Consider the following 25,000-nt stretch of genomic DNA (forward strand, 5'->3'; position numbering starts at 1 on the left):
CCGATCGATCGGACACCGGTGACATCGAGCAGCTTTTACAGTTTTTCATCCACAGTTCGGGCGTAATTAGACTTCCTGTGAAAAGAAAATGGAGGATTGTGAGCGTGCCTTCACATTTCCGCCCTGGCCACTGGCACACCTACCTGCCGGTGAGCTTTTCTCTTTAAGATGTGGATTCATCTCCAGATGAGCCTGCGTTTCGTTGCAAAAGATCTGCATCTTGTACTGATTCAAACACTTGTCCGAGCAGAACTGCAACTGCGACGCACCATCCTGGAAGTCCACATAACTGACGGCATGGCGCACGTGCCGGCACCAGTCGCACGTTTTGGCCCGCTTAAAGGACGCTCGTCTCGACTGGGCAAAGCAGGCCTCGGTACAGAAGATCATACCCTCGGTGGTGCCCAGTATGCCCGGTTGGTGCGCCGGTATTACCTTCCGGCACCACTGGCAGATCTGTTCTGTTAAGGGAAACGAGAAAAAAAAAACGATTAATATTATGAGCAACATTCAATCCTACATCAAAGTTGCCTGCTACTGTATTCCTCAATCCCACAAACATCCGCGCATGTTAATGAACACCGAATTGCACATGATCCTTTGGGCAACGAAAGGTTAATGATTGTAAAATGATGCCCCATGGGGCTGCCCGCTTTTTTTTCTCAGGAAAGTACTATCGATAACAGTGCGCCAGTATGGGCCCACGCGCCTTCCTGAAAGCTGTAATGACCATTCTATTAGCACATGCCTCGCATGGTCACAATGTGAACCCGCGCAAGCAAATGTTCAATTCCTGATACTCCGATGGTATAGTGACTCGTTAGGATAATGATGAGTTTGGTCGATCCATCAGAGGAATGAATGTTTGTTATCTGAAGAGTAGCGCTTTGGAGGGAAAATTCAACGCATACATATCCACCATATTAACAGTACGCGTAGATTGAGCTAGCCCGTGGGTAACGGCCAGCGACCGCGGCTATCGCTTTATCATCCAACCACATTCGCAAACGGTACCCCGAGTGTATTCGCGATTTTAATGAAGTGAAACGTATACTCCATTGCAGCAGCAACTCACTCCCCGGGAGCGTTTTCATTTCAGATATCTGCATGGATTGCACCAGAATTCCGCGGAACCGTCCGGTGGGCACAGGATTCCAATGTCAAACGAAAAACAAAGGATGTTTGTGGAGTCATCAATGCATGGTTGCAGCCTTTGTTGCTGTTGTTGCGTCTTGCATGTTGCCTAGATAAGTCTATTAGCTTACCCAGCTTGTCATGCAGCTTCATCATCATGGGACTTTTCGAACTTTCTCTCGAGCTGTCCTTCTCCGATGTTGAACTTTCGCCCAGTGGAACCTGAGCTAACTGCTGCTGCTGCTGTTGCTGCTGCTGCTGCTGATGCTGATGAGAGTGCCGTTGATGATGATGGTGCTGCTGATGATGATGATGATGTAAGACGATACCATTTCGCGCTATACCGGAACTGCCGCTGGCCGTTGGGGAGCCAGCGGAGACGGGCCGTCCACGGTCCGAACAGACAGAAGTTGAGGGTGCTGATGACGCCGCCACCACATTGCTGGCTCCAGGAGGCTCTTCCGGCGGTTGCTGTTGCCGAGCGAGTGCCAGAAGATGGCTAGCCACGCGATGCTGCTGCAGTCGGGTCTTGGTGGATGATGGTAACTGGTGGCTAGTGCCACCGCTACTTCCGCAATGCTTCCCTTTACCTCGCAGCAGGAGACTCGAGGATTTTGATGACGTCGAAGATCCGGAAGATACCATACTGTGCGATGCTTCCGTTGCGTCCGTCGTCAGCTGGTCCGTTGGCTGGTGGCGCATCGCTTCCTCGTCGATCGCACCCGTACCTGAGGTCGATGCCAAATGGTTGGCGGTCAAGTCGAGTCGATCGACACTGTCGAGCCCATACCAACCGAGAATATCGTTCATCGCCGTCTCAGCCAGTTCCTGCAAGGAGGCACGAGAGGAAAGGGAACAACAAATGTTATTTAACGAAACAAATGGACACAATTTAAATTAACAAACCAGAAAAAAAAATATCGTAAATTGAGAGATGATTCTATCCTGCTGCTTGTATTTAATTATCGGAAATAACCAAAGCAAGCAATCGGTGCACACGACGGCATGGCGTACCAGAAATCGAACGCTCGCTTCGAGCGACTTTCGTTTCATGTTTCGCTCGTCACATACACACGGTTTGTGTTTGTGCTACACGAGCCGGGATAAAACATCCTTTCCTCCCACCATTCCGTGATTCTGTGATGTCGATGGGCGGCGGCGGCGGCGGCCAGTCACTACACCACCGGCACCGTTGTTCAACACAACACAACAACCAACCAAAATCCTACGCTCTCCTCTCCATCTCTAGTAGGCCAGTAGAGGGCAAAACAAAAGGAAAATGGATGAAAAACAAGTCCTACTAGGATCCTGTTCGAAGGATATGCTCTCGCGTATAACATTTCAGCCAGTCAGCCATCGCATCCAGGACGTTCATCTGACTCCGGGGGCACGGTGACGGTGACGGTGGCGGCTGTGATCTGATCTGCGCTACGAAAACCCCTTTCATCCGTGGCACTAGCAGGCGGACGGTGGGTCTTCGCACACGACGCCTCTTCACATGCACACGAAATTTTAAACCATGACACACGACCCATCTTATGCCTTTTCCCTGTACACACCATGACACACACGGGCGAGAGAAAGCTGTGTCGATAAAAACGGATCCTAAGGACACAGGAACCGCCCTTGAAACCGAAGAACTCGAGCTGGGCGGTGGTGCTGTAGTGGACCGAGAAGCTGCTACGTGGCGCCCATCCAATTTTCCGTCGTGATAATGAGTGCGCCGCCCGGCACCGGCAGAAGGGCATAAGATGATGATTTTTCCTTCTCTCTGTGCCTAGCAACGCCTCGACGACTCGATCCTGTGCATGCTCGATTGGTGGTTTTGGTTCCGATTTTCCGATTTCTCGACCGGAGGATATTGGAAAACAGAAAAAAAACGTCCGTGAAACGGACCACCCTGCGTCAGATCCCGATCCGTTCGCTAATCTGCATCCATCGGTTAGATTGGGTCAATATGACAATCTCTCCCAACCCTCCCTGATCCAATACGTCTTAATATTACATAACGGCAGATCCCTGCTGGTTAGATCGATCGATCAGGCTTCCTTTTCAATCGCGATATTACAATATCATTTCCAACGATTTACATGCGCGCTTACCTACCGGTTCACTGTGGCTGCACCAAACGGTCTGTCTTGGAATGAAAGATTAGTTCCCAGAAAGAGCAGCACACCATCGATCCCACCGATCGAATCGTAATCGAGAAGTGACGAAAAACGGTTTCCATTCCAACGCGTAAAGCACGTTAAAGTAAAGGTCCAATCGGGCAGGCTCGGAGAGGAGGCTGCCAATCGTAAATGCTGTGCTGTGGCTGTCTTCGGTCTTACGAAACGCCATCCATTCCATCGTGGCCGGTCAGATAATGCTTCTAAATTTCAGCAATTAATTCTCTCTCTCTCTCTCTACCTCTCCCTGCACCCATCTACCGTCGGACATGGGTTGGAGGTGCGCAGGCTACGCCGGCCTTAGCGGGATGATATCTGATACTTCACGAAGGCCCCGGGCCGGTTCCGTTGTCATTTGATCTGCGGCGCGACCGCTTCGATCGGAAAAAAAGGTGGAGGGAGGGAGGTTGGCAGTTGGTTTTGATTTAATTCTTCGCGTTTCGTTTCTCATCTTGGTGTGTGCCCCTCCGTGCCCCGTGGGGTTATGTTTTGCATTCGGATTCTATTGATATCACCCTCCCGAGGGTGGAATCCGAGGCTCCTGGGTGGTGGTGGCTAGGAGCTGGTGGCCACGTGATCCATCCGGTGACCATTGCTGGCGTGACTGACCTCGCCCCCCCCCCCCCCCCCTCCAGGGACAAATCGTTAAGCAGATAATCGATTGTAAACCAATAAATTAGTATTAATAAAAACAAAGGTATAAACCAGCCGAAACCGAGACGTTAGGAGGCATGGACGAGTGCGAGAGAGAGAGAGAGAGAGAGAGAGGCAGGGAAGGCAGCTTAGATAAACATGAAACAGGACACGAACGGCCGTGCCATGGTGTGAGAGAGTTAGCGAGGCCAAGATGGCGCGACATGAGAGACGATTTGGACGAATCCAAACGGGAACCAACTGTTGGCGTGGCGTGAAACTTGGCCTCGGCGTGAAAGCCTGCAGCAACTGACGAACGAATCTAACGATGTTCAATTCTCACAAATGGAACAGGAAGATCATTACCAATGGGACATGACTGTGGAAAGTGCACACGGACTGCACCTCAGAGCTTCAATTATTCTCTTTAAATCGGACTTCACCACCAACATCACCACACCATACATCGTAAAGCACCGGCATGGCCAAATATGGGACCGCGGACTACACCTCAACCCCATCAGCCTCAGCTGGTCTGTTGTCAACCCGGCACACACGTGATAGTGTGCTTGGGCGAGTGTCGCGGTAAATCCTTCCCCTCGATGATCATGTTTCACGCGACGTATAACAAATCCATTAAATAATTTATCACACTTCATCCGAGATCACGCGCGCACATGGATTGAGGCAGGGGGGGCGCCCCATCCTTCCCTAGCCACCCAGCGGAGCGAAGTTGAGTTGGTGCGACCCCCCCTTGAGGTCGAGTCGACACCAGATAAGTCACTCTGGCCCAAGGGACCGCAACGAGTGAAAGCCTCCCGTCGTCGTCGTCGTCGTCGTCGTCGGTCGCAAAACGTTTCGATTTCGTAAAACGGTCGGAGCTGGAGCTGGAGCTCACCATCACTCCACCACCACATCCATCCATCAATTTGTCACGACCGTGAGACCGTGCGCTGACCGTGAGGCACCAGCAAACGCGCGATCAGTGGTCTGTCAGCGGTTGGTTGGTTTGATTTTTCCATTGCGCCTTTTCCCGCCTAAAAAAGAGGAGAGTGAAAAAATACCCCCTTCCCAGCACGCCTGGAAGCTACGGAAGCAGTGGTCGTGCGTGAGGCCACACCGGCGTACGAGATGATTGATTGGTGTCGATGAAGGCGTCGGAAGGAAGGTATCGAACCATGGGTAATGGGATGTGTTTAGCATCTCGGCTTCTGCTGAGCTTACGCGTCGACACGCCGTGGCAAAGAGATGGTAATTAGAATAGGTGACTCTATTGCACCCGCTGAGCCTAGCATAATATCCGTGGTCTACATATTCGTGTTCAGTGTCGATAACAAGGCATCATTTGGGTATCCTTTCGTTTTTGGATGCATAAAATGAACGACAAAGATTTGCTTATTATCGCCAGAAATGATTTGGTAAGGAAATTCCCTTCTATTCTTACATTAATTGGTGTTTCTGGTGCTTGAATACGTGGGAGATTTGTTTTACGTATTTCGAGATTTTCTTACTAGCTGCAATGGTCCAAGAAGAGCGTAGATGATTCAATCAAGTTGCATTATCTACAGGGTACGCCATCAGGCGGAACCCTATTTTAAAGTTGAATAACTCTGTCATTTTTCAGCCGATTTTAGAAAATGAACAAAATTTATTTAGATTATTCTATGCCATTTATTGTGTCATACTAAAAATATGATATCGATCAAATGACCGCCTTCAGTCGGCATACAAAAAGCGCCCCTTTTTCGGGCCTTTTGCTTTGTATTTGAGAGCATTTAGGGAGTTCTTTTGGCAATTCCAGCACTAACATTTGCAGTGAGTTCTTTCATAGCCTTCCATTTGTTTGCAAAAACCTTATTTTTCAAACAGACCCCCAGAAGAAAAAAACCAGCGCCGTCATATGCGGCAAAGCAGGAAACCACCATCTATTCATCATCCATTGCACGATCGCAGTTTCTACTATTGACCGATTGTTTTCAATATAAAGTGTGACAATTTCAATCCGCTCTTTTAACGCGATGTGATCCACTGCTAAACTGGCATAGACTGAAGTTTCAGAAACTGGCCTATTTGTCCAAATCGGCTGAAAAATGACGGAGTTATTCAACTTTAAAATAGGGTACCCCCTGAGGGCCCCCCTTTAGAAACAAAAATTAGTTTCATAAGCTACTCCACCGAGGGTAATTTACAATCACTGTACCTATTTCAAATTCATCAACAATGCTTCTATTACGCGCAATTTCCGTTTTTAATAAGGATATTGCACCATATCATCATCATAGCACCATAACGTATCTATCACCACCATCAGAAAGCACCATCCGTTGCTACGGATCATAGCAACGTTAGCAAATAAAAGATGTTGCATAACGCCAGTGCCATGGAGTGGTAATGTTACTGCTGAGCAAAGAACTGTGCCAGCGCAAAGTACAACAGAGTGTAATTTTTCAGAATTATTTTCTAAATACCTTGACAACCCCTTTCATAGGAGTTATACAATTAAAAAGCAGCACTTCCCAGGAACGGTATGTGTTAGATACAAAAGAATCCATCGTGCAGACACTAAACAAGGTCACCATTCACAATGTGCTAAACAATCCCGAAGCACAGTCGCTGGCGGGCGTGGGGCAGTTTAATTACTTTTTAATGTGTATGCTCTCCCATTATGCAGCTCACGAAGCCTACACTTGCAGCTACATGTACCAAAAGGACACACACCGAACCAAGGATTTGCTCCAACAAGGCAAGAGACCGGCGGAGAGTGGCATGCACAAAACGAGCATCCCCTCAACCAGCGAGGGCATAAAGGAACAGGATATCAAATTACCTCATCACCTGGGCGCTAATAGATCGCTTAAACCTCTTTGGCAACATCGAAGTGCGGACCCGATGACAGAAACCGATCTCACTATCGTCCCACTAACCCAAACCCCAACAAAAAAAAGGCGACTAAATCATGTCCGACAGGTTCTTCACCATTTTTTTTTTCGGGTGACGCAGTGATACGCACCCGTCAGATCAATTACGCAGCGCCCCGCCTGGTAGCAGGCAAGGAAACGCGACACACGAGCTGCCAACACCTCCCGCTCAGGTTTTTTCGGGGTTTCCTGGATTTAATAAACCGAAAAACCGAAAAGCGACATGTTCCGACACATGCCACAACACACTCCACTGAGTCGGAGTGAAAGTGACCCGCAGTAGGAGGAAACGGAAGCAATCTTTCGCTTCGCTGTGGCCTGCTCTAAGAAATCTGCCATCAGCGCATCGGCATGCTGAATCTCGATGTCTGAACTCTCTGCGACTCTGCGGTATCTAATAAAGCGAACATCCAGTATCTGCATTTCATTAATCCGAAACACAGACACAGCGACCGAGCGGCCCGCAGTGCAATGCAATTCCCACATGGGACTGTTTACAGTCGGTGGGACTGACTCGGAGTGCGCCCTCCTCCTCCTTTACCTTCCTCCTGTGTGAGGTTCTCATCTTATCCGGGGGGAGGGGGTCCGCAGACGTGTAAATGTGATACGCATTTACCGCCATAACAGCGCCACGGTTGCGCCACGCACAGCAATAGCACACACGGTGCGCGCCCGCGCGCCCGTGAGCGGTCTCGGATTCCCGGACCCGTCCAACGAACGAACATCTCTACCGCTCCTGCGTCTCGGACGCGCGTCTGAGATTCCTCCAGCCGAGCGAGATTAACGTTGAAAATCGATAAGGCACTGCGGGCAGAGCTTGACAAACTCCACTCCCGTCGAACGGCGACGGTGGCGGAGCGGGTGTGGCACTCCGCTAAATGACGACGACGACGACGACAACGAGACTCTCGTCTCTCGTTGCAGACCGGGGACAGGGAAATAAACAAGTATTGTAATACGATGATGACTAAAGTTAATTAATTGAATAAGAAAACGAACAGTGTCACATTGCGGCCATCGGATCCGTTTCTGATGGCTCTGGTGGCGGATGGCGGGCGGCTGTTCGCTTCCCACAGAGAGCTAGCGTACCGGCGAGTGAGCGAACTGCTGCTTCTCATCAGAGGAGGCAGAGGAGTACGCGCTGTCGGATGAACATCCCGCCACATCCACTATAGTGGCCATGATTGGTCCCGTATGTACGTGTGTGGCGGTTCTGGTTCTGCAATTGACCGACCCGGGATGTACTCCCTTTGAATCCGGTTGCTCCCCACCTCTTCCCAGAGGTCACACGATGCCACGATCAAGTGGCAGGATTTATTGCCACTTGGGCACTCCTCCACCGTTCTCCTTGGCATCCACTCCGAAAACACGGCCTCCTTTGACCGCTCTGTGCTTGTGTGGTTTGCGGCCATCTTGAAACCCTTCTCCGGCGCCCAGGAGGATTCATTAACCTGTGCCAACCGCCACCACCACGCTCACGTTACTTTGTAGTGGCCGGGTGTCCTCGCCCACTCTCGACCTGGGCGATGAGAAATGTAAATCCCCCTACACCCTGTGCCACCTCCGTCCTATGTCGTCTGTACTCGCGACAGGACTGAAGCGGCTCACGGCAATCGGTACCAATTAGACGACGAAATTGGAAATCGTCCATAGGATTCGAAGTCGCAACTTCCCGCGGTTCTGTACCAGGGTCGCTGTACTGCTGCTAATTCTTCGTCCATACGCCATGGAATTGCCATGGAATGCTCTCGACGCTTTTTAAGACCTTAGGACAAACGGAATTAAAAATGCCCTTTCGCGGCACTATGAGAATGTCACAGCTTACCGGGGACTTTGGTCTCTATCTCTTGGTACATTCAATGTTGCAGAAAGGGTACCGTGCGCGCGTGTTTGCCAGCCAAGGGACCAACTTCTACGTTCTAAAATTACGGTATCCCCCTGGGAGCTCTATGCTGGCCTCCGTCAACGTCAGATCGAGCAACGGGTCTCGGGATCCGATCGTGACTTGATCTTGATTGCGCAACATCAATTCCCCCTCGGTCTGTTGGTCGGATCGGATCGGTCGGTCTGACGACAGTCCCAGCTGCCCGGTTGGCTGCCCGGCTGACTAGCTAGGGCAGGCTAGGTGCCGGTGTGATATTTAATAATTTGGCATGGCGTGCCCGTAGCCAGCGTACATGGATCGGCCAACGGATGCAAGAATGTATCGAAGCGCGTAAGCGAGGAGCGAAGCCGGGATTTAATTATAACCGATACGAGCTGAAGACGAGACGAGTCACCACGGGTTGGCGATGCTCCTGCGTTGCTGTGATGCGGGATCAAAAAGGTCATGGATCCGTACGGTGGCAATTGATACTTTTCGGGCATGCATCTGCCATCTCGCATGTCGCATGAAGCAGGCACCGCACGACTTTCTTGCTTGCTTGCTTGCTACAATGTCTACTGGATCGGCGGAAATCTGAAAATGGTTTCTGATTCCCCCACCCCGCTCGACTGTCAATCGCACGTGCACGACGACAACGATGCCCGTGTCATCCAAGAGTGCCGTGATTTGTGTTGCGTTTATTACGTCCGCGCGACACAAAATATGGTCCTAATTAGAACCGGCTACGAGGAATGTGCGCCAAGTCCCCGCCTCTTTTTACCCGGGAAGGGGGGTTCATTAATAATTTTGCTGCCCATTCTCCGCCCGCAACACCATCCTCCGTACTGTAAAGCAGTGTTTGATCGGTCTTGATAGTTCGCGGGGTGTGCGAGTGTATGTTGGTACCATCGTGACACTCTGCAAACGGATATTTAAAGCGAAATCGGGCGAAATTAAAAACCCCCGCCAAAAAAAGGGGTGCTGCACCCGTTTCCCCGCCGGGGTGGGCGCGAGGGAGGAACGAAGAGTGATGCTGCTGCTGGCGCGCCAATTGCGAAGCATCAGCTCGGCCATCATGACCTCGAACCGAAACCGGTCCCCAAGTGTGAGAACTCTTGCTGTCAGCGAAAGGCGCAAGCCCAGGGGGGGGGGGGGATTGGGGAGAGGCCAGGCCACGACACGACGCGACTCGAGCAGGAAAATGACCCAAAGGAAGCGCAAACGGCGCGGCCACATGTGCCTTACACCAAACCTGGTGGACCTGGTGGTGCTGGTGCTGGTGGTGATGGTCTCAGGACCGGCGGCGGCGGCGACGGTCACATGCCGAAGATGTTTTGCATTGACGGATCGTATCACGTTTCAGGCGCGTATCATATTACACACCGCCAGCCAGCGACGCAGCGACAGCGACAACGATGACGACGACAACGAAGAGGGAAAAAACGCAGGAGGAGGCGGTATGGCGCGCGCCGCGAATGCGCAACCTCTCGGTTCTGCTGCCCCCTTTCACCCCTCCCCCGTAGAACCGTTGCCTCGGAAATGAGAATGGGTGCTGTGCTACCGAAGACGAACTACACGCGGCACGCTTGCTGAGGTTCTTTCGTTTTTTTTTTTTGTCCGCCATCGAATCGAGAGTTTCCAATCCCAGCAAACGGTGATCACGCCATGGGCCCTCTGATGTGCGTTACCTTTCTGCCAATCTAACATTCAATTAGCGCACCTCAAGCGCAGTTTAATTGGAAATAGTTTGCGCGATAGGCTGGATTGGATTAGATTACAGCTTCCAGATGCTGATTGTGGAGACGGGGACTGGAGGCGGGTTTTCGGTGAAACGCATCCAACCAGCGCCCTAGGCCGGTGCCGGAGCCGGAGGGATCATTTGCATTTTCGCGAAAAGCCGTAAAGGAACCAAAAAAAAACAAGGGAACCATAAAACACGCAAAACACGCAACACACAAGCGAAACCCCTTTACAGCGTCAGTGACGCTGACGGACGACCCGGGTACCCTAGGTACCCGGTTCCGGCGGGGAGGGAGGGCTCGGTGTTGGATGGTTTCAAATTCGATACTCGAACGCTGGTTTCGAGTTGCTTAATAATGTTTTAACGTTTGAAAATTATGTGTTATTTTAGCGTACGAATTTCTCTCGTCGCGTCCCGTCTCCCCCTTCGGCTCCAATAACAACGGCCCCTCCGTGCACTAGCACCACCACCGCTGCCCCCTCTCCTCTTTGGGGTGGGCTGCTGCTGCTGCTGCTACAGGAGAAGAGAAGGATGCTATCGGTGCTTCTCATCATCGAAGTTATAGTTGGTACGCTCGGCCGCCCCGTAACCGGAACCATTCGAATTCGGGTGGACAAACGCAGAGAGCGGAGAGTAGCAGCAGCAGCAGCAGCGGCAGCATGCCGGGCGCCAGGAGAAGCCGAGGCAGAGAGGCCTTCGGTCGCGAAAGGCGAGAACTTTTCGAAACTGAAACCCACCGGGCTCAGCGAACAGGCGCGCGCATGATAAAATCATTGAAACCGGATCTGCGCCAGAACCTGGCTCCGCTCGCGCCTCGCCTGGCCTGGTCGGGTCTGGTCTGGCCTGGTGATGGAACATAGGAGCCATGGTGGCTGGTTCGGTTGGTGATGTACGGGAATCTGCGGCGAGAGCGGTGAGGACTCGCTGCACGGACACTAAAACTCTTGGTGACTCCATTTGCTTTCCGGAAGATTAGATTCAGCGTGTAGCGGTAGCGCACTGTTCCGTGAAATTCGCTCCCCGAAGAATGTGGGGTTCGTGCGTGGTTTGCAGACGCAGACCGCGTGCTGCTTATCACGTCTCAAGGTCTTGGATATACCTGCTGTACGATGGAGAGATTTCTCTCGAAAACCGTGGTCGAAAAATTGGGTGCAACTCTAGTCTAGACGGCAGCTGTCGATAAGTCTATTATAGGAGCTATTGTGGTTATCGAACGTTCAGCATCTCGAAAGAAATACCTCGAACTGATTTAACCAAAGATTGGAATTGATGCTTTCTGTCCGAGCAACTCAAAAGCAAAAATTGAACGCGAGGAATTCTGATAGTACTGTTTTTAATAGAACAAGAACGAGAGGCATACATTGCTAACATCACAGCAGCCGGTAGTTATGGTGATGCTGTTGAGAATGAACGGCGGTTGAGAGTGCGTTCGACTGGCGGAGGCAAAATAACCTTTTTTCAACTTAAATTTGGTCTGTTACACTTTTCTGATAGTGAAAGCAGTGATAGCCATAAGAAATATCAGAGTTTATCGTAATGTGTTTCCTATTCCTAGAAGATTTCCCACCTGAATGCAGTTGACGGAATTTTTTTTGTCGAATTCCAGTTCGAAAATGCCATAATGCCGTGACTACTGGATCGTTCGAATGAAATAGTTCGTTCTTCTGAAATGTTTGCCAAACGGAAACAAGAGCAGGCGTCGTAATGCGAAAATGACGTTCGAGTGAGTTGCTCGAAATGCTCGTAAGTTTGTACGCCCATAACTTGAGAACGGATTAGCCGATTTCACTCATTCGTTCATTTAAAAAAATTGAGAACGTTCTGTCCTTTAATGGTAAATTGGAACTCAATTTTTCACCGGATTTCCACCTCACAGCCTACTTGATTCGATATTATTGCAAAACATTGGATGGCAACCAGCTCCTATGCGTTGAATTTGAGCAAACCAACGATGATTCGTCAAGTGATTTATGTTTGGTAATTATTTTGGTGTGAATCACGAACTATTTGTGGTAAATAGAAAACTATCTGATTTTAGTTGAGTCATTTCATAGACAGAAAAAATGCCTGCAATCAGAAGATCAAGTAAAGGAGTGCGCAGTCAAAATTCAAAAAGACTGGCACTGATCCGTAGAAACCAGACCTCTGAGCCACGGGATCACGCATGTTTTCAGCTTCAATTGCGTATGACTTAAAATCGAAATCCAGATCTCAAGAACAACGAGAAAGGATTAATGATAGCGAAAGACGAAGGCAGCAATGCAATCAAGATCAGGATCGTAGATGTGGAACTAATGCGAATCCTCCCGTTGTTCATTTACATCGTGCCGCATTGCTATTTGGTTCTACGATCCCCTACAATGAAATGTCGTGTGTTGAAAAGGAGAAGATGAATGAGATGTGTCAACATTGCCCAAAAATTTTGTTTCGATAGATCCCTATTGTGATGGTAATTATTGGATATTGGTCATCTGTATCATTGGAAGCATCAGTACAGTAAAAACCGTTTCCATTATGATGTTGCATTAAAAACTATAAATCCAACATCTTAAATATGGGCCTCAAGAGTCGAATGGCAGAACGAAGTTTGCCAGGAACACTAGCCCTGATATGTAATACATTTCGCAGCTGTAGCGTACGAGCACCCTGAGAACTTCAAGGTGCTTCAGTAACATCGACCCCTATACAGCATGGCATTGGAACCATCTTGTTACTTTTGCAGCAGCAGCAACTAGTTCGTGAAATGGGCAACGCACCGGAGCCAGCGGTGTAATATGAAACCATCGCGAGGACCAAGGTGTTCCGTTCCGGCAACACGGTATTCCTGGTCCTAGGACCGGCTACAACAACAAAGTGCGTGAGCGAAGGTGCTACAATGGCGCCACAACAGACCGACAGATCCGAGGAATGCACATGCCCTGAAAGATCGGTGACAAATAGTGGCCGCAGTGGTTGACGAAAAAGAGAAGCCATCAGTGCCATTGGGTCGCCAGTGAGGCATCGTGCAGCGCTTACTCCAAGACGCCAACGCCGGAGACACCTCAAACGTTCCAACGATCCAACGGTGCACGGTCTGTCTACCGTTGTCGGTGCTCCAATGTCCAGGACACTAGAAGAAGAGTCGCGTGGTCCATGTGACAGTGCGCCAACATCATGAGCTCGTTAGCATGAGCGCCTCTAGCCCCAGTTCCAGTTCCAGTTTCGGGGCCGCTCCTGCAGCACCGCCGTTTGCAGCATTTTAATGACTGTCCAGCTTCATTAATCACTCCGGGAGAGAGAGAGAGAGAGAAAGAGCCCGGGTGTGTCCGGGTGCGGGAAATTGTTAGAACATCACCAGATCCACCAGGCCAGGGTTCCTCAAGACCATCAGGCCACCATCAAGGTAACTCTACACCTTAAAATGTCTCATTTATCCTGTTTCATCCACCCGATCCAACAACCACGTTGCACCGTTCGTCGTGGACCGGGTGGACCTCGAGTAGTGCCACAGCCAGCCAGCCAGCCAGCCAGTCAGCCAGCTAGCCAAGCTCAGCTCCCCATCCCCGGTGTTCATTATTTGATCCTGGGAAGTTCCATTTTTCCGGCTACCGGAATCCGATACCTTGGCTGCCTTGGCACGCTCGGCACAGCGCGCACCACCAGACCGACCGGGTCCAGGAATGGGGGAGGAAAACAGCCACATTTCTAGCGTGTGCCCCAACACGTGCCCCCCCTCCCCCCACACACCACGGGCATGAAATCTATCCAAATCGAAGTTGTGCAGCGCACACGATTAGTGCCCGATGATGCACCATCGCCTCCCCGGGGGTGTATGTGAGTCTGCATGTGCAAACGGTCGCCACTAGTACCTCGGAACCGATCGGATCGGAGCGGAGAAGATGTTTTCCAATTTTCCACCCAAGGGTGAGGATCGTAATGAGGTGCCAGTGACGGGTGAGGGCGGAGTGGTTCGAGAAAATCTAAACCATCCGCATCAGCTTTTCCGCCGAAAGGAAACGTGATACGCGAGGGCCTGCACGTCGGAGTTGGCTGCTTGGCCAGGCCGCAGTATCGCCAAATCGACAAAGAGCGCACGTACGTATGGCCCCTCAGCTCAGCTGACACCGTGCATCATCATCATCATCACCATCATCGTCACCGGCATTCGACGGCATCATCTCTCGCTCCTCATGCCAGGCGTAGTGTTATAGGTCCGCCCAAACCCTGGGACGCCAGAATGCTGCTCAACCGAAACAGTATCCAATATCGGTCGTTTCTAGTTTCCAGGGCTAGGGCTAGGACTAGGATCACCTCCAACCCACCCCCAACGATCACCATAGTAACCAGGGTTGCCATCAGTATTCGATCGATTTCACGCACTTTAAGCAAACCATGGACAGGCATGGAGACCATTACTGTGAGGAGCTACGTGAGGAGCTATAATGGAACACTCATTTGAATACTCGTCTACTAGTACAGCTGCATGCAGGCAAAGTGAGCCGAGTCGAGTCGAGGTCCCACCAACACCCCGGCCCCTGGAGTAAGCTGATACCGCGCTCGGGATCGCAACTGCAACTGGACTTGCAAATGTGGCGAAAACGGTGGTTCGGTCCGGTGGTTTCGCACCAGAAATACCGAACAGCAAAACAACTGGCCACAAATAATTAACCAAACCCGGGGTGGTCACGGGGCACTGGCAAATAAATCTTTCTTTTTTTTTACCCCACCAGCACGGCAGCAGCAACAGTACAGAAGAAACTCAATACCTCACTCCCGGGCAAGGCTGGAATCAAATGAATGAACAACGAAGTTTTGCCGCAGCGCAGAATCCGAATCCGCGATACGTCCACCCCGAAAAACCGGGTTGTAATCAAGATACTCTCGGTGCGCCTCCTCCTTGGTGTACTCTACCTGCACCACCATACGCGCCTTACTCCCTTATCATCATCATCAACGGCATCGTCGTCGTCGTCGTCGTCGTCGTCGTCGTCGTCGTTGCCAGCGCCCAACCAGGAGAAAATGTCAACTTTAGTCATGTGGACGAGGGTCTGTGGTTACCAGACGTAGGGAACTGGTGGTGCACGGCCGCCCTGGATCGCATAATGGTCTGCAACTTCATTTGCACTGGATCGCATTTCAATTAGCAAAGCTGCAGCCAGGGCAGTGCATGGTTCGCGAGGGACAGGGGCTCTTGCTTATCTTGCGTTTGGGAAGGGAGCTAGGGGAACCACGGTTGCACCAACTCAGGGTGGCCTCGAAAGGTGAACGCTTGGTTTGCGTGCGCTGCGATCAGTATCCTGTCTCTTCTTACAGTTCCGCATCGCTTTCTCTGTCAGTGAAAAACGTCTTCCTTCATCAGTCAAGTTAAGAACAGAAAGTAGGCAGAACGATGCTCTGGTGTTTGATTGAATAATTCCAGGATATTTACTACAAAAAATTACAATCAAAGTAGGCCAATCTGTCAGACCAGACCTACTAACTAGCGGGTATACACGCAACCCTTTTGAACATAACCTGCAAAAAAACATTCCTTCACAAATGGCCGATCCAACAAATGTTGTTCCTGAGTTCCACAACACGTTGAAAAAAAACTCGTCAATCACCTTCCAGTACACAACTGAAACACTTGGTGCACAACTTCATTGTAACTTTCTGCAGCCATAGCCTCCTTCTCCTCCAGTTCCTGCTGCTGCCAAGTTACTGCCCTGCCACCATTCCAGTCATTCGATCGAGGTTTCCCCATACACCGAAGGGATAAATCCCGACCAGGGATACAATTACCGCGCGGCCGGTTTCGGTACGTCGGCGATTTTTCCCCTGACCGACCGCCCGACCGATTCGCTTCGCATGCAAACAGTACACAGGTCCCCGCTGTATGTGTGGTTTAGGCCACGCATCTTCTGTGACCAATGTTGGACACGCGGTTGCGCGGTTGGCTAACAGAACACCACCACCGCCGTCTTGGCCATCGTGCATGATACATTGACCCACCGAATGGTCCCCCTCCCACCGCTCCCGAAGGAAATGTTTTACATCGATTTGCCGATTTTTTTTACTTCGAATGTTTTGCTTTCTTCATGACAATCACCGGCTGACGGACAGCGCTATTCCGCCTTACGTTGCATTCCGAACGAGCCGATCCCGTCCGATTTGGACGCCGCTTTTAGCTGGAACCTGATGCCGCGGAATGGATTTATTTTAATTATCACCAGAGCTGCCGATATCGCAGCAAAAGGCAGGGATCGCAGGGAAAAGAGAAATCGATGCAAATCGGTCCACTACCGGTTCGTGGACCCGACATCATTAATCAAACACAATATGCCAATATGCATCCACAGCGGCGGCAGGTGGCGGCGACGGATACTGTGAATTGGCATTTCGCTTGGAACGCGCGGTCCTTTGAGATCCGATACGTTTCGGTCATTTTCCCCCAAAAACGGTTTCACAGGAAGCAGCACGCGTCGGCGCGTGCTGTGTTGCTGCGATCTGTCCATCTGCCCCAGACAGTGGAAAGTTTTAAATTTCCACACACTCTCACACACCTGCGTGCCCATCACGTTGGCCGTGCCAGTGCGCTGGTCGCTGTCGTCGTTGAAATAGAAATCGAAACATGACACACCGCATCCGCAGGGGTTGGACCAGTGGCCTGGAGGAAGTTCCAAATATATCCAACACCACGAGAGTTCGACCGATGGTGAACCTACCGTACATCGAAAATGGATTTCAATCTTGGTTTCCACGAGCTCAAAATCCAATTATTAAAATCGCCAAAATCACACCACGCGATCCTAAGCAAAACAATGCGCTGCTGCTAGTAGTCACAATAGGTGACTGCGATTGCTGTGATTTGCGATTCAATTTTTGGCCAACGAATACAGACGACCACGACAACGGACGTACTATGCTGGCTTGGCTGGCTGTCTGTGTAATGGAAATCCGCATCCCCACATACCGACGCCAAACCGCCACACGGGGCCAATGATTCGGAAAAACTGACAACGGCAGGTGTGCGACCATTTGAAATCGTAGAGGACTTCACAGGCACCGGTATACCGGCTCGATCGTCGCCACTCGCCCTGCGCCCTCGGTGTTGCCATCGAATGTACCTTCTCGCCAGAGGCGGAAGATAAAACCGATCCAACCACCACCGCATCTGCTACTGTTGCCGCTGCTGCCTCGTGCCCTCGTCGTGGGGTGCGATTCATTTCAATCCAACGGCACCATCCCTTGGGATCGGTTGCTTTGGCCGACCGACCGGGAAGGGGAGGGGGGGGCTGTGTTAAGTGGAAAACTAAATATAAATTTCAGCAAATTGCATTACGTTCGTGATAATTTCATTCCCGCTTTTCCTGCTTGCCCAACACCAACACGGTGCACTGCGTTGACACGTTTTTCTCCCCCACTCTTTTTCCCTGTCAGTCACCTGTTGCTGTGTTGCGTGGAGTTTCGCCGGGGCGCCATCACTGCAACATTATGCTTCCTGCTGCGCTTCGAAACGCAAAGGCAGCTCTATAGGTCTTGTGCTGCTCTAGGATCGCACAGCGCGCACATCGGTTGCGATCCGCGCGGTGAAATGTGACACTCGGAACCTCGCCACCACAAAGTGCAACCTAAGGAAAGCTGGCCTGGGGTGCAGTTTGGTCGCATCTAGCAGGCCGACAAACAACGCGCATTGTGCAACAGGTTGCATCGGTTGGGGCACCGCGTTCACGTTCATTCGCGTCGTGTTCACGTGTCACATTTTTATGCATTTTTAGGTCCATCCGGGTAACCGGGGGGGGTAGCATTATAACTAGTGACCACGGTGCTCTACTAGATAGACCGCAGTACTTCGGTTTAAAGCCCGCATTGCTCGTGTTACACGGCATGAAACGTCCCCAAAACAACGCAAAGCCCATCACTCCCATGAGTTTGCTCGCTGGTCACTCTAGACTCAACACTTACCGGCTCCAATTACCCCCCCGACGGTGCCACCGGATAACCCGAAGGAAGGAAGGATACGCTGCGCGAACCTTGCATACCAGAACACACATACCCACAGGCAGGCTGGGGCGCAATTGGAAACCTGGGATGGGTGGAGTTCACTAACGGACGACGTAACAGTATCCTGACCAAGGACCACACCCGTCCCCGTCCGCCAATCGGTCCCGTGTTCTTGCTAAACAAACAACCCGATCCCGGAGGGCGCTCCCCCCCGGGAGCGACTGACCGAGTGTAACGACCAGTTTTTTGAAAATAGAATGCACTGCACGGCGTCCGTCGTTGTGCGGCCGGAGGACGGCAGGGTGTTTGGTTGCATTACTTGGATTGGACGATAATATGGCAGCTCACTGCTGACTCACCTTGATCGTGTCGTTGTCCGTGCACAGTTCGCTCTTTACCTTGATCTGAGGTGGCGATGACGAGGTTGCCGAGGAAGCCGCTGCCATGGTGCCCGTGCTTTGGTGCACTGTCTGTACGCGCAATCGCCTACTGCACGGTAAATCCTTGTCTCACCGTCTCGTCGTCTGTTTCACACGCGCGTCGTCGATGAGCCCGCACGAGAGTTATGCGATAAGCGTCGGTCAGTCTAGGTCCTCGGGGGTACACATTACGTCAAAGGGAGTGGTGCTCGCCCTTCACTGGTCGCGCTACGGTCAATGGTAACAGTTTCTCACTCCTGTCGCAGCACTCGATTGACCTCCCGGGGACACAATCGTCTTCGCGTCGGAAACATGATCCTTCTCACATGCCACCGAATTCTATCTTTCGCTCTCTCTCTCTCTCTCTCTCTCTCTCTCTCTCTCTCTCTCTCTCTCTCTCTCTCTATCCCTGTTACCTGATACACCGGCAAACGGGACACCGTTTGGTAGGATAGAAGCAGCTAGGTGTGAGACCGTCGCGTGCTGGGGTGCACTGTAACTGTCTATATCCGCCTCGTGGTGTCACGTCCCGGTGTTTCGATCCCTTCGCACAGGAAGCCACGTGCTCGGGGAAACAGCTAATCACACTGGTGCACAAGCATTTGGCTTTCGGGCATTCACTTTTCCTATCATTACACCACTCACTCACAAGACAGCAAAGGTTTCCGATGGATGCGTTGCTCTTTCTGAAAATGAAAGAAAAAAACAGGTCAATTAAAAGTCTGAAATCCTTGGGCCATGGAAAGGCGAGACATTCCATCATCTTGATGTCGGTTCTCACATTCCGCCGACATTTCTATTTTTAGCACGGTTCTCGATTTAATACTGCTTTTAATAAATTTCCACCGCCCCTGCCCTGCCCTCACCACCCCACCCAAGATGGCAACTTTGTCGCCGGAATAGGATAGATTTGATTTGTTTTAACCTTTCCTCCTTTTTTGGGGAACGGAGACCGAGGAGGAGAATGGGGGATATCATATATTTTTAGCACTCGCATCTGTCCATCGTCGGCTTGATACGTTTGCGTGCATCAAACGAAGCATATAAACATTCACGCGCGCGCACGCCGTTCGGAATGAAAAATTACGAAAACGTAAACACGGAACATCTTCCTATGCTGCTGGTGCTGCTCAAGATGACGAAGCGAGAGCACGCACAGACAGTTCAGGGGTACTCCAGAGACAGAGGGCAAACGGGATCCGATTGCGATCGTTCGGCAAGGTTTTGTTGCTGTTGTTTTATCATCCAACATTGATTGATTGAAATCGATCTTTGCGGCGGTTACTGTTTACGATCCTTGTGGCGGGCGTGTGTTGGCAAACGATGATGGATCCGCCGGTAGCAACTATAGTTTGTTTTATTCCCCATTTCATCGAGCTGCTTAATCTTCGACACGGGAATGCTGCTGATGGATAGTCGAAAAAGCGCGCGATCTACCTTAAACCTCCTGCACGCTGCACACAATCACTGTTTTACACAAATATTGAGCACGATTTCACCTTTTTTGTTTTAACTAAACAGGAATCACCGCGAATATTCTCTCTTTTCTTTAATAATTATCCACAATTACGACCCACAAACAACGCACTAATGTTCATGGAACCGTGTCCTGTCGAGCGTGTGAGTAGAATAACGTAAAGGATACGTGCGGCAAGGAACTAACCGAGGACCGGCCACACCGTCGTCCGTTGCGTACCGCAAGTTGAACAAAATTACGCCACGTGATTCGGGTGATCCCGTTTCCCGCCGATTCCGAGCTAAACCGAAGCAGTCCCGAAGCGGCTCCGAAGCTGAGTTGAACACCGACTAGATCCTATGCGGTGTGAACACAATCTGCCGAGGGGACTCTCGAAGTGCATGTGCCCTGCGTATCCATAACAACAGAGCCTGAGCAAACCCAAAACGATGTCGAAAATTCCGGCGGCTCTGAATTTAAAACAGGTAAGGCACGGCACGATTCTCCATCGGAAACGCCACCCAAAGCTTATTACCTATTCGCTCCTTCCACAGTTTATGCTAAGACAGGAAGTTCTCAAACTGTATCGCACCATATTCCGGACGATCCGCCAAGTACCGGATGCTGGCACCCGGCAGGAGCTGCGCGATTGGGCACGATCGGACTTTCGCCAGAACCGGCAACAAACGGACGAACTGGCCATCAAGATGCTGATGCAGCACGCTAACCGCACTCTCAAGGAACTGCAAACAAGCCTCGAGCTAAGCGGAACTGGGCCGCCCAAGTCCAGCAATCGGAGCAACTGAGTTCCTGGTTTTCTTGCTGTTGTTTATTGCCTCTTAAATTTACAAAGATTCTTAGTTCAATAAATTACATCCCTAGTGTGCCCTAGAAAAACTCCCAGGTCTAGCGTAATCTCTAGAGTACCCACCTTTCCCCCGGCCAGAACGGCGGCCGTCATTGGTAGTCGCCTAGTTGGTTTTATACTTCAGGTGTGGCAGACTTTCGTTTGCATATATCCTCCGAATGATGAGATAGTCTCGTACGAGCCGAAACAGTGTAAAGTAGTTGGCCAGCAGCATGAAGCCCAGCGAGAGTGCGTTCTGCCACTCTCTCGTCAGCGATAGCTGTAACAGCTGGAACAACACCATGTGCAACTGCACCAATATCAAAGCCACAAAGACCGCTCTCGGATTGCTAAAGAACCACTAAAACGAGGAAGAGAAACACAGAGTTTGTTATTGGAACATGACTACTAGATGATGTCTAGAGATACTGGATGGAGAAGAAGGAAACCTACATAAAATCTAAAATGGCTGTTGTTCTTCGGTATGGCCGCGGTGCAGCTGTTGATCGAACGATACAGCTCATCGTTGTATCGAACGTACGTTCCGTACGGATAAAAGTGTTCCGCCGACCAGGGATGTGCGGGCAGATTGTTTCCCCGAGCGTTCACTCGATTCCACAGGCCAAGATGTAGGGAAGCACGATAAAACACATCGAAGTAGCGCACAGGAAAGCAGTACGTGATGCTCATGGTGAACCCGCCGATGAAAATACCGGCCATATGCTGAATCGTCCAGAAGTTGTTATAGTACAGATGCTTCGAGGCCAGCATACACGGCACAAAGCCAGCATAGTACGCATTTAGAAGTGAGGTGAAAAGCACTTGCCGACACCGGTTGAAGAAATCCGCCTTCAGCGTATCGATCTCGGCACGGATCGAGACCGCCTTCGAGGAGCAACTATGAAGCGGCATACCGTTGATGCAGTTCGGCTGCGTGTCGACGATCGTCCGCAGAAAGTGTTCTACATTGAACCCGAAAAACATCGGATACAGCACGAGCGGATAGCACAGCACAAACAGATGCACGTAGCCTGCCTTCTGATAGATCTGTGCACCGCATGCCACGAGCGCAGCGAACATGCACACCAGAAACGCATACTTGGTCCACCTTTTGCACGGTTCCAGATACGCTTCCGGGCAGTTAGCATCCACGAACTTCGTTATGCCACAGTAGATCAACCTCCGGCTGGCCATGATGTCGATAAAGATTGCCAAATCCCAGTCGATAAGATAAAAGTTCTAAAAAGAGATCAACAGAATAACAAGGCCTTGGGGGGTCAACAAAACCGATCCTTCGGGGAGAGTGACATCCGGCGATTTTTCACAGATTTACTTACCACAGCCTGCCGGTTGTACGAGTTCGGAAGCCACCAAACGGCCCGGTAAAGGTGCAAAAACTGAGTCACACTGGCCACGATCGTGAAGCAGAACACAATCAGCTCGTTCACAAACTCCGACTGCTGCTCAATGTTGGGGAACGGGACGTGCTTAGGGAAGGGTGTGTAGAGGTAACTACCATCTTGTTCCGCCGTCGATCCTTCTCTTCCATTACTGTTCGGCCCGGAACCGCCATCCTGCTGGTGGGCTCCAAACGAAGAACCGGCCACCGACGGCACCCCTGCTGGTCCAGCCGTGTTGTGATGGAAGTGGCTGGGTGTTGGTAGCTGCGCCCGATGGAATCTTCTATTGGTCACCGTCATTATACACTTTAAACACCCTCTCACAAGGATTCCATTCGGTCGGTTCGGAAAAACCTCTTAAAAAAACTTGTTTGCTTTGTTTTGTTGTTCGGATGCGTTGACATTTCCCCACTTTCCACAGCAACCCGCGCCCGCGTTTACACCGTTCGGGTTTGTGCAGTTCGCGTCCGGAAAATGGCCACAGAGTTTGAAATATGACCAAAGAAGGTAAACGGTGCCAGACTCCAAGTTCCCGGTGACCATCCCCAGCCCATACTCGAGTTCAGTGCCCGGCTCGGTGAGTTTTCGTCGTTTCGCAACGCCTGGCTAACTTGAGAAGCAAAATCAAAACAAAAGTTGTCGTGGAGTGGGATTTGTGTGATTAGGCCACGCGCAGCCTGTTAACCGTTGGCCATTATTGTCCTTGCGCTTCCCGAGATGGATCCCGGCGTGCTGTACACGCTCGTGTACCTGGTGCTCTGTTTTTTCATCATCTTCCCCACGACGGAGATCGAATCTTTCGGTTTGACCGTGGATAATCTGTGTTCCCGCTACCTCACCGATGATAATTTTGTGCAGTACCACATGAAGCTCGCGACGGTCAAGATGCTCATCCACTTCACGATGCCCGCCACGTACGTCGGCTACATGCGCCTGTTGCGCTGGCTCAATCCGGACGATTTCGCTGCCCACGTCTCGCCAGTGATGGTATTTTTCAATCACGACGGATTGCTCCTTGGGGCCATCATTTTGCTGGCCGCGCTGGCTGTTACCATTGCCCTGTACTGGGCCAGGGACGGTTGGAGCAATGATCCGACCGCAAAACACCTGCAGCAATTCACCAACGAAACGACGATGCGCGATTGGCGCGCAGTGGCCACCAGCATCAACGACGAGTGCAGAAGGTAAAACGCGACAACGAACCAGTTCCGTTTTTGTTTGATTTATTTAAATAAATGTCTCGTCCTCTTTCTGTCCTGCGATCATCGGGTTCGCCGGATCGGACACACAATTTTTTACAGAATTACAAAGATGGTGGTTCGATTGAACACTCTTTCGAAGCTGGTCGTGACCGAAAATTGGATGGTGGAAATAAGACAATATGGAATCAACGTAGCACATCAGGACGCGGCCATGATGATCGTGTGCGAGGTTCGCTTCATCCCTAAAGCGCAAGAGAGAGAGAGAGTTCGTGCTTTCGTGCTTAATGTCTGCTCTCTTCTCCTCTTTCCGCTGCTAACACAACAGGTCAACACTCAGGATGTTATCACGGACACGATCGAGGAGTCACAGTTTGTGAACATTACCGTCCATCAGCTGCACCAGCAACGCCAGCAGGGCGCAGGAACCTCCAGCTTCAAACTCCGGCTGAACGGTGTGCACTACAACGATCTACGCGAAAACATCCGCTGTCCGGTGCACGTGCTACCGTCGGTCAAGTTTCAAAGCTTAACGGATCGGTTCGTAGAAGCCTTCCGGGAGGTGATTGCGCAGAATGGCACCGTGGTACCGGTTGCCGGCGGTCCGATCGCCGGTGAGAGCTGTATGGCCTGCCTGCAAGCACAGCCAGACGTGAAGATCGAGAAACGGTGCCTGGATGTCGATCAGGCGGGGAATCAGCTACCGGCCGCCGAACGCTGTGAACCGTGCCGCTGTCGACCGCACTGGTGCCTTAGCTGTCTAGCGGTGTGGTTCGCTTCCCGGCAGGAACGTTCCGAATGGAACACCTGGTTAAGCCGCAAAGCCACCTGTCCAATGTGCCGGGCCCGGTTCTGTGTGCTGGACGTGTGCTATCTAGAACCGATACTGTTCAGCGCGAATAAACACGACTCATGACCACGGGTCACACGATACACAATAATGATCTGAAGATGATGGTGGGTGTTAAGATGACGGGGATCGACCTCTGGAACCTTTCACTTACAAACGTATAAGGGGGAACAAGTACGGAAGGGGGAGGCGGAGTATACACGAGAGAATCTCGATGTCTGAGTGACCGCGGGATTACGTTATCAGTTCACCCTGGGCGATTTCCAGCATCATTTTCCGGCGGAAATACTGCATGCGGGACTGATTGAACGTGATCGGATGATCGCGCGTTAAGAACTCAGCAAACATACAGCTAAACACTCCGCAGTCGCTCCCGTTGTTCTGCTTCGGACACTCGCTCATGTTTCGC

At 51.1% G+C, this 25,000-nt stretch overlaps 5 protein-coding genes across 6 annotated transcripts in view; 2 read left to right on the forward strand and 3 right to left on the reverse strand.

Annotated features, from left to right (window-relative positions):
• LOC126574242 (uncharacterized) overlaps window positions 1–19,152 on the reverse strand; it is a 20,889-nt gene extending 1,737 nt beyond the window's left edge. Inside the window, exons 1-4 of the mRNA XM_050234308.1 lie at window positions 18,780–19,152; window positions 1,266–1,962; window positions 144–461; window positions 1–75 (exon numbers count right to left, since the gene is read on the reverse strand). The exon at window positions 1–75 is cut by the window's left edge and continues 1,737 nt beyond it. Coding sequence (XP_050090265.1) covers window positions 1–75; window positions 144–461; window positions 1,266–1,962; window positions 18,780–18,866 — 1,177 coding nt within the window. The 5' untranslated portion in view covers window positions 18,867–19,152. The remainder of the gene's footprint in view (window positions 76–143; window positions 462–1,265; window positions 1,963–18,779) is intronic.
• Window positions 19,153–20,700: 1,548 nt separating this feature from the next.
• Window positions 20,701–21,111, forward strand: LOC126574264 (LYR motif-containing protein 2). The gene is made up of 2 exons (XM_050234344.1): window positions 20,701–20,780; window positions 20,850–21,111. Exons 1-2 carry the CDS (start codon window positions 20,745–20,747, stop codon window positions 21,099–21,101), a joined length of 288 nt encoding a protein of 95 aa, XP_050090301.1. The 5' UTR covers window positions 20,701–20,744; the 3' UTR covers window positions 21,102–21,111.
• Window positions 21,112–21,266: 155 nt separating this feature from the next.
• LOC126574250 (transmembrane protein 39A-B) lies at window positions 21,267–22,956 on the reverse strand. The gene is made up of 3 exons (XM_050234325.1): window positions 22,480–22,956; window positions 21,596–22,381; window positions 21,267–21,503 (listed from the first exon to the last, which is right to left on the reverse strand). Exons 1-3 carry the CDS (start codon window positions 22,840–22,842, stop codon window positions 21,267–21,269), a joined length of 1,386 nt encoding a protein of 461 aa, XP_050090282.1. The 5' UTR covers window positions 22,843–22,956.
• A 41-nt stretch (window positions 22,957–22,997) lies between these two features.
• Window positions 22,998–24,682, forward strand: LOC126574251 (transmembrane protein 129). Of its 2 annotated transcripts, XM_050234328.1 has the most exons (3): window positions 23,126–23,726; window positions 23,844–23,973; window positions 24,070–24,682. In XM_050234328.1, exons 1-3 carry the CDS (start codon window positions 23,260–23,262, stop codon window positions 24,655–24,657), a joined length of 1,185 nt encoding a protein of 394 aa, XP_050090285.1. In that variant the 5' UTR covers window positions 23,126–23,259; the 3' UTR covers window positions 24,658–24,682. The 2 variants fall into 2 exon arrangements, with proteins under 2 accessions (XP_050090284.1, XP_050090285.1); XM_050234327.1 differs by having other exon boundaries at window positions 22,998–23,726; window positions 23,844–24,682.
• A 133-nt stretch (window positions 24,683–24,815) lies between these two features.
• The window catches only part of LOC126574246 (sentrin-specific protease 2-like), a 2,236-nt gene continuing 2,051 nt past the window's right edge, over window positions 24,816–25,000 (reverse strand). The window contains exon 1 of the mRNA XM_050234315.1: window positions 24,816–25,000. This exon is cut by the window's right edge and continues 2,051 nt beyond it. Within this exon, the coding sequence (XP_050090272.1) occupies window positions 24,826–25,000 (175 nt within the window). The 3' untranslated portion in view covers window positions 24,816–24,825.

This window comes from Anopheles aquasalis, chromosome 3, assembly GCF_943734665.1.
Source record: "Anopheles aquasalis chromosome 3, idAnoAquaMG_Q_19, whole genome shotgun sequence".
In the NCBI taxonomy this organism is placed as follows: domain Eukaryota; kingdom Metazoa; phylum Arthropoda; class Insecta; order Diptera; family Culicidae; genus Anopheles; species Anopheles aquasalis.

Coding starts and splice junctions, on each gene's coding strand:
- LOC126574264 (XM_050234344.1), top strand. CDS start 20,745: ATGTCGAAAATTCCGGCGGCTCTGAATTTAAAACAG. Junction 20,781..20,849: donor CGGCTCTGAATTTAAAACAG/GTAAGGCACGGC, acceptor CTCCTTCCACAG/TTTATGCTAAGACAGGAAGT.
- LOC126574250 (XM_050234325.1), bottom strand. CDS start 22,842: ATGACGGTGACCAATAGAAGATTCCATCGGGCGCAGCTACCAACACCC. Junction 22,382..22,479: donor CGTACAACCGGCAGGCTGTG/GTAAGTAAATCT, acceptor ATCTCTTTTTAG/AACTTTTATCTTATCGACTG. Junction 21,504..21,595: donor ACAGCCATTTTAGATTTTAT/GTAGGTTTCCTT, acceptor TCCTCGTTTTAG/TGGTTCTTTAGCAATCCGAG.
- LOC126574251 (XM_050234327.1), top strand. CDS start 23,260: ATGGATCCCGGCGTGCTGTACACGCTCGTGTACCTGGTGCTCTGTTTT. Junction 23,727..23,843: donor ATCAACGACGAGTGCAGAAG/GTAAAACGCGAC, acceptor AATTTTTTACAG/AATTACAAAGATGGTGGTTC.